Raw genomic sequence first — 9595 nt, forward strand, 5'->3', positions numbered from 1 at the left:
AATGAAATTTTATAAGTAATATTATTTATTATTCCGTTGGCAAAAAAACCTGGTTTTTAAAACAATTAAACCCGCTTACATTGTAAGAAGTAATATGATATATAATACTCACATTGCCTACGTATGTACATATACGTAGCACAGCGCTGCTACACCGTAACCCTATTTTCGAAATAACGTTACATTTTATAGGCTATTAAGCTGGGCTAGTACAAAGGTGCTACATCCGCAAGATGAATCTTACATATTTGTACGAAAATAGGTATACAGCCAAAATCCGATTCGTCATAAAAGTATAATAATAGTGGGTCGGGGGTGCCGCAACAACAGCGTTGACCTACACAGCGCGCGCCGCCGCGGCAGTCTTCTGTCGAGCTTTCTAATGACCTCAGGCGTTCTGTGTTGCGCGATAAAACATCCAGCCACTCTGTAACTGATAAAAACTTAACCGCTATTGAAATTGAGCTTGTTACGTGTGGTGTACATTCAAGGACAGGCGCAGTTGGATCCTTCGGAAGTTGCGTTAGGAAAATGAACCCTAACTACTAAAGGATAACTTTGTTTTTAATTAAAATTGGAGCGCAAAACCACGAAGGATTTGTAGGTAAGCATTTTTTCCCAAGTAAATAAAGTGAAGATAAATATAGACTTGTAATAAACGATCGTCTGTCTACACGACTGTTTGGAAAAATGTTTTGATATAATATTTAACTTTGATATTTCATCGGTGACATACAGAGGTAGAATAAAAACTTAGCATTTCTTTATTGATATCTAACTACGTCATAATTTTGATAAAAAAGTGCGTTAATTAATCAAGTATATTGTAAATCTATTTTACAATATTATATTGAATCATATGCGTTATTTTTATAGCTTGTATATATTACATTTACAATTAATATTAAATACCTAGTAATATTTAAAGCCATATAAAAAATAAACAACTAATATATATTTTAAATATTATAAAAGGTTTTTATATGATTTCGTATACAAGTAAGTTATATTTATTTTTAATATTGCAGATTTCAAGCAATGAGGACGACGAAGATATGAAAATAAACATCGCAATAATAATGTAACTATGAAAAGAATTTTTCGTTGTGCGGCAAAAAGTAATGAAAATGGCATTATCCAATTTATTTCGTTGTTGCTTTTTTTGCTTCCGATTTACCGAGCTCAAAATACCCTGGAGTGCACCGAGTTGATAAGGAATAATAAATGTTCATGTTATACATTTGAAGATGGTAAGAATATTTTTTAATTTACTTAATACAGATAGATTTTAATTTATCAGATAATACATGAATTTGTTTTACAGCTACTTATCTTGATTGTCAAGACACAGTCATAAAGAATATTAAAAATGCTCTCAAAAGAGTAACAAATGTATATTCTTTTTCTATTTACGATCTCGACGGCAGCGAAGAAGCTTTGGGACCACATTTTATACCGCAAGGCGCTTGTATCAAACATATACACATATCGCGAACTAATATAAGAGACATAGACGACGAAACATTTATGCCACTGAGAAAGTGCCTTGAAACATTAAGCATTGTATCCAGCAAAATTAAGTTCATACCACAAAAAGCACTCTCCGGCATGCTAAAATTAATGTCTCTTGATTTAATTTCAAACAATATTGAAGAAATTCAAAGTTATAGTTTTTATGGGCTACCATTAGTAAAATTAAATATTAAAGGAAATATAATTCGGCGCGTGTCTGATACTGCATTTATAACTTTAGAGTCGACACTCACTGAAATTGATCTTAGTGAAAACAATCTTACGTCATTCCCAATCATTTCTTTGGCCAATTTAAAACATCTTCGAACATTAAAATTAGCTTGGAATGAAATACACTCAATAGAAAATTTAGAAAATTCTAATCTTTTGTCCTTAGAATATTTAGATTTGGATTCCAACAATTTTGAATTTATTTCTGAAGACTGCCTTAAATTTAGTCCGTCCCTACAAGTGTTGTCATTTCATTTTAATTTTATTTCTAACATTCATCATCGTGCATTTTATTCACTTATTAATTTGAAATCATTAGATTTGAGTCATAATAGAATCAAAGTATTGCACACGAATGTTTTTCAAAACAATAAGAAAATTGAATTTATAGATTTAAGCCATAACCATTTGCATCATATTCATGGTTTACTTTGCAATATGCCGTCTCTTAGTAGAGTATTTTTAAGCCATAATAATATACTTGAAGTGCCAATAGATTCCTTTTTTAATTCTAGTAAAATTAGTATAATACACTTAGATAAAAATTGCATACATACTATAAATAGTGAGAGTTTTAGTGACTTAGAAAATTTAGAAGAGTTGCAAATAGATTTTAACTATTTAAATCAAGTGCCACATAGTATTTTGTCAAACAATAAGAATTTAACAAAATTAAGATTAGACAATAATAAATTTAGTGATTTAAATAATAACACATTAGTTTCTCTTATAAATCTGAAAGATCTTAGAATTAATAATAACGAGCTCAAACATATTGCAAAAAATATTTTTAGCAATTCAATTTACTTAGAGGAAATTCATTTAAACCATAATAAAATAACTTCCATTGAGTCTGGGACTTTCGAGAAAATGTCAAATCTTAAATTTATAGCATTACACAATAACAAAATAGTAGATATCGACAATATATTACCTAAAATAAATTCTCAATTAACATTACTTTTCCTCGAATTCAACCAATTATCTTCCATAAGTCATGTTGTACTGGGACCACAAAGAAGGCTACATCAATTGAACTTAAAAAATAATCACTTAAAATTTTTATCAAAAGCAACGTTCACTAACCTAACATACCTAACACGATTAGAAATGAGTCATAACGAACTTTTAATTATCGACGATTTTTCATTTCAACGATTGAATTCAGCGCGATATTTGGACTTACAGCATAATAAAATTAAAAACATAACGTCTTATACGTTTTTTGGTTTAAGCGAATTAGAAGACTTAGACCTTTCAAATAATAAAATCGTTTTTATTTTTGATATGGCCTTTAATACGTTGAAGAAACTGAGAAGCATAAATTTATCTTTTAATCCCTTAAAAATTCTTAATAAAAACCTATTTCAGCAAGGATTGCCCCTAAGTTCTTTGTTATTAGATAATTCAGAAATCGAACTAATAGAAAATGGTACTTTTCAAGGCTTAAACAATTTAAAGTATCTTTCCCTTCGTAACAATTCTCTAAAATCTAGTGATTTAATGTGTCTTGACATCCCGGGCTTAAAGTATTTATCACTATCATATAACATTCTCGATCATTTACCTGTAGAAACATTTTTAAATCTTCCACTTTTAGAAATCCTTTTACTGGAACACTGTAATATAGAGAAAATTATAGAAGGTAGTTTCATTAATAACAATAATCTCTTTAAAATAAACATGGCACAAAATATTATCAGTGAAATACCGGACAAGTTATTCAGTTCATTTAACTCGATTACTGAATTAAATATTAGTAACAATTTTTTAGATTATATACCATACAGTATGTTGGATAACTTCACTTTAATAGAAACACTTGATATAGCCGATAACTTAATACCGAAAATCGAAATAAGTGGTTTGGAGAAACTTACCAAATTAAAGTCTTTAATATTACGTAAGAATGAAATACTGACAATTTCGTGTAGTAAAAGAATTACACTAAATGAATTAATACAATTTGACATTAGTTTCAACAGACTAGAAAATTTACCCGAATTTATATTTGATAATTTTCCAAATATTCAAAACATTAATATCTCACACAATAACATAATGCACTTCGATTTTTTACAGTCTTACAAAAAGGTAGGGGTATCATTGATCAATATAGATCTCAGTAAAAATCCAGCGGTAAGTTGGACATCAACAAAAAAAGTAGACAATAGTACCCTTATAGACAGTTTATACGAACTACACATTAGTTTAACAAATCTTACAAATATTGAAGATATCACGTTTGAATTATTTACAAATTTACAACATCTTTATTTGCAATTTAATAAGATTCGACGTTTATCGATAAGCCCATTCTCTAAATTATTTTATCTTGAGAGTTTAGATTTAAGTTTCAACAGAATTACTCATTTAAAAACAAGCAACTTTCGTGGTCTAATTAAATTAAATTCATTGTGTCTTTCTAATAACAATATAGAATCTATGGAGTCTTTCGATGAAGATTTAAGTAATCTGAAACTTTTAGATCTTTCGTATAATAAATTACAAAATATCATTAATGAACATTTAATCAATTTAAAAGAATTAACGGTACTAAATCTATCTTTCAATAATTTAAAGTATTTATCGGCTACAGCATTCAATAATTTAAATAAAATAATTCAAATTGATCTGGAACACAATAAACTTCAAACTATACCTCTGGAACTTCTTACGTCGATAGAAACTCACATTCAAGATATATTAATAAAAGGTATTTAATGCAAAAAATGATGTCATATATTCATTGAAAGTTAAGGTTATTAACATCGCGTCTATTTCAGATAATATAATTGTATGTCGATGTCAAAAGAATAATACCTGGACGTGGATACAAGATCACCCAAAAATATTTAAGTCATACGAAGTGATTTGCTTTAATGAAGATTATCCGAAAGAAAAATGCGATTTTCCTTTAATCGTTCAATTGTCGATTGACAAACATAATGATAATTCTATTTTATTAACATGGCTAATAAGAAATCGTACAGCAATAAAGGCTCTTAAAATTTTGTATTACAATGAAAACCTAGACTCTGATGTGAGTATAATAATATAGACATTCAATCATTAATCCATTGTTCGAATGGTAAATTCAAATACACATCAGCTACAAAGTCCTGAATCATATCTAATGAAGCAATCATACAATTTTATTTGAAACCCATTATTACTTAAAAACTTACCCATTCATATTGTTACAGGTAAAACTGAAAGATGTTGATAAAAATTCAAGTTCGTTCCTTATAACTAATCTTCTACCAAATATGAATTACATTGTATGCGTTTTAACCATGTATGAAAATACGATGGTAAATATCGATGAAGAGAATATATCAGTGATTAATGAAACAGATCACGGATTAATCAACATCACGTCAAAAATGAGACGCAACATCGCGGCTTCTATAATCGCGCAATCGCCAGCCAGTGAATGTGTTTCTTTTGATACGAATAGAAAACCTTTAACTATTAAAATTAAATCAAATAAGGGATTTAAAATGTCTTCTATTTTAAATAGACGCACTGGTTTAATTGTAGGTTGTTGTTTAGGTTTTGTAGTATTTTTTGTCATGGTCACTGTTTTATTATACACTAAGTTTAAAGAAAGAAAACGAATAGCCAAATCCGATCCAGCTTGGTCAGAAATGAATGACTATCATTCTCTGCAGAGTAAAGAAGATATTTTACAGCATTCAACGACGGCCTCCACTGATAATATCTTATTAGGAATGACAAAAAATCGTAATATATCTTTCGAAAAGATAAAGTAAATTTGAGAATAGTTTTGAATATTAAAATTTTGACTCGCAATTACTATCGTTTAGTTATATATTGATAGATTTTAACATTATGACAATAGATCCTGTAAAATGATTACTGTTGGAGCTATAGTTATTAGAAAAGCTTAGTTTTATTTTATAGATAAATAATAGAATGTATAGATAGAAATGTTAATGATTATAATTGTAGATATTATTAGAAATTTGGTAGTTAGTAGATGAAAATATTTATTAAATTGTTATCACATATGTATTGTTTCTTTTACTTGCTATTTAATAATCAATTTATTATTAATAATAAGAAAGCAAATTTAAATAAAATATTACAGGTAATAAAACTAACATTTTAAAATAATGTCATTTGATATTAAAAATTACTTGTATTTTGTGTTTAGTAGTCAGTGCGTGTGTGACTAAAATAAAAGAAATAAAGAAACCATGTTAGCTTGAATCAACTATAGCAAGCAGATGTGGCACAGGAGTGCGTGTTCGTGGGGACTTGGTACATATTCAATGTACTTCGTGACTATCAATCGATCTACTTAGATTTCAAGAGGGATTAAAAACTTAACAGCTTGGAGCTTAGCAGAGAATGGTGATGAAAATTGAATAAAAGATCGTTAATTCATCGATTTTGTTATTTATGTATATTTCAAAAATACGACTCGATTTTTTGCATTGCATTATTAATTCATAGGATGGATGAATGGCTTTTTATGCCCCAGACTTCGATGAAAACAAAATGCGTTTTTGAGTTTTTTTTTCATTGTTTAATTTTGTAGGATTTATATTTAGACTTTTGATAAGTACATTTTTTAATTTTTTAATAAAATTAAATATTGCTCCGAATTCAATCAAACTTGTGATATGGGGGTCTTCACATTTATCATACTTTTTTATGTTATATGGGGCAATCGAGCAAGAAGCCCTACCTGATGGAGAGTGATTACGATGCCAATGGACACATGCAACATCGAGGGTTTTGCAGGTGCGCTGCCGTCCTACTTATCATCAAAGATGTAACTTTTTAGAGTTGTATATTTAACAAAATAGTATGCAGAGGAAACGTGGGTAATAAATACCTATTTCTTGACTTACTTTTTTAATGTTAAAATAATAAAAAAAAATATTTCGTAAACTGCGTTTAAAAAAAAAATATCATAATCATTGAATACTTTATATGATAGTAATGCAAATAATAGTTGTAAGATGAGGAATGATAACATCATCATTAACATCAAAAGGCTGTAAATTTCCTACTGCGGGGCTAAGGCCCCCTCTCCCTTTGAGGAGAAGGTTTGGAATATACCGAGGATATATAACAAGGATCCGTGATCGATAATCACTACAAGATGGCTACGAGTTTGACGACGACGCACATATCATTGGAGCCAAACAGAAATTAAGACGATGTATCAGCTAAAGCTATATTTTACAGCATTGATTTACACTTCACGCAGACTCGATGTGTGTGATCTTTGATCTTTAACCAAACAATAAACAATGAGAACCACAACTATAAATTATAATATTGACAAATATTTATGGAAATTCCTAAAAATACGAGATACTGACGTGGGTTCATGCACGACGAATGTTTATCCTTCATTAGTATCCTTGTCCAATGAGCGTACGCGCATTTTAGTCTGCTTTAGAGAACAGCTAGTACACTATATTTTTATAGCCATAGTCACTCAATGTAGAAGCACTAATAAAAACAAAATACTTCTCGAATTAAAATTTGAATGTCCACTGACATTTTGATTTCAATAGATTGTTGACGTGTTTAGTTTTGCATCGATTTTTTGTAAAATATTCATTTATCATACATTAATTCGTTTAATTAATTATTTATAACATATTCATTTGAATGGAGATCGATGAAACATTTTAAACATGTCAACTTTATTAAAATACACAATGAATAATAATAATTATTCATATAAATAATTTAGCGTATGAATGTTTAATAATAAATAACTTTGATTTGAAATGTAACTTCGGAGAAATTAGAATTAAATAATTAAAAAAAGTAAACTTAAGTAATAAATAATATGTTGGCATAATTTATTTTATTAGCGTTACCACAAAGGGGCATTGCCCTTTATCACAAAGCGAAGCCTGCTAACCGTTCGCTATGTAAGTACTCGTATAATACAGAAAGTTATCATATTGTGTATTTTTAATTATATGTATTATTAATTACATTTATAGTATTAAAACATTGAACATAACATGATATAGGTGAAGGTTGTATAGGTGTTAGACACTTATCCTAATTGACACTTAAAGGCTTACACCCTGGGAAATGAGCTAATGTACGCATTTACTATTGACGCCTTGGATTATGAACATGACACTAAGCCGATAATGGAAGTATCTAGTAAGAGAACGATTATTCGGTATATTCAATATTATCCCAATATCCTATGAATATTGCAAGATTATTATATTCAGTATTAATTAACTAGCCATATTACAAAAATTGCTAACAATAGATATTAACGATAAATAATGTTTATATATAGGATTTTATATTATTAACTAGAAACATCAACTGTGAAAACAGTAAAAAAAATTAAAAGTAAGAATTAGTGAAGTGAAATATTATTCTTACAAATTAGTGATTCTAAAAGCTTCAATAATATTCGACATTAACTCTTAATAATCCCATCACTGGTGTATTTTTCATTTTTACTTTAAATATTCAGTAACATAACTTTTAAATCCTTCCTTTTATAAGTTTTATTTGAGGCTCTAATAACTCTGTTAGGTTTAAGCCTCTGTGACACGGGCAAAGGAATAATACTGAATCTTCTTTAGCTACTATTCCACAGACATATTTATATAGTATATAGTATTTTTATTTGCAAAGCAGCTTATTAAGCAAGTCGATAATTTACAGGGAATAAATGACAAGAATGTATGTAGACTATGGTACATATTAATGTTATTTTTTTTAATTTTCTTAATTTGTTTAATTGGTTTATTTTACATAAGTTAAGGCACATTACTCCGGTACTACGGCTCCGTGGAGATGAGACGCTCCGTGGAGATGAGACCGACTCGTTTGCCTTTACGTCAGAAGGGACTCCGCTCTGCAAATCCCCGCTGCGTCGCTGTTCTCTACTGAGTGTGGTGCATATACATCGTACATTGTTATTATAATAATGAAATAAAATATCTAAATTATTAATAATCTTATGTGTCTTTATGTATTTTAATGCATACTTATTTCTCTTATTTAATTATATATTATTTTATAAACAATCTATTTCAATGTTTAACATATACCTTCAGTTACAGTAATATTTTTATTTAGTGTACAGAAATCATATGACATAATGATAAGTTCCGGATATTTGAGGTCTAACAAGTTTATCAAATGTTATGTAACAAACGATGGCTTTTTTTAAAGTGACATGCATATAATTCCAAAAAATGTAAGTTTATTTGTTGTCATTTAAGATATGATGAAACAATTTACAAGAGGCGTTCCCTGTGATACTTTTATTATACGCATTTAAATTTGAAAATGCCGTACGAAGTATACTTCTTATAAAAGGTATATCCATATAGTCGGAACACACAAAAATTCCTCCTACATATCCTCTTGTAACGGATCAGACATATCTCGTGGCTTAAAAAAGTGACACTTAACCTATTTTAAGATCTTACTCGACGTTACCTTGCTTCAAAAATGTCTACAAAGAAGGTATTTAAATGCAAAGGTATAATATTTTGTACTCTCAAATTATGTACAACATTTCAATAAAATGGAACGAGTATTTTTTAAAATATTATACTTATATGGTTTCTGAAAATATGTCAATGAATATTGAAAGAAAATTATAAATCTATTATGGTACATAGGCCCAATGGCTAAAATATAAATGTTAAGCGAAGGTTTCTGGTTAAAAGTACCCTAAATTTTATGTGATTATTTATGTTTATAATTCTCTCGTCTTCATGAAGGAAAACATCGTTAGAACATGTATGAAACATGTCAGTCGCATGTTTCGTGTTAGTATGCTTCACCTCTTCCTCCTTCCTTTAACGTATTGGAA

General features: G+C 28.8%; 1 protein-coding gene across 1 annotated transcript; it reads left to right on the forward strand.

Annotated features, from left to right (window-relative positions):
* Nucleotides 1-367: 367 nt before the first annotated feature.
* Nucleotides 368-5777, forward strand: LOC124532625 (chaoptin-like). The gene is made up of 5 exons (XM_047107615.1): nt 368-604; nt 1029-1250; nt 1325-4459; nt 4530-4786; nt 4950-5777. Exons 2-5 carry the CDS (start codon nt 1088-1090, stop codon nt 5517-5519), a joined length of 4125 nt encoding a protein of 1374 aa, XP_046963571.1. The 5' UTR covers nt 368-604; nt 1029-1087; the 3' UTR covers nt 5520-5777.
* The last annotated feature ends 3818 nt before the right edge of the window (nt 5778-9595 follow it).

This window comes from Vanessa cardui, chromosome 9 (assembly GCF_905220365.1).
Source record: "Vanessa cardui chromosome 9, ilVanCard2.1, whole genome shotgun sequence".
Lineage (NCBI taxonomy): Eukaryota > Metazoa > Arthropoda > Insecta > Lepidoptera > Nymphalidae > Vanessa > Vanessa cardui.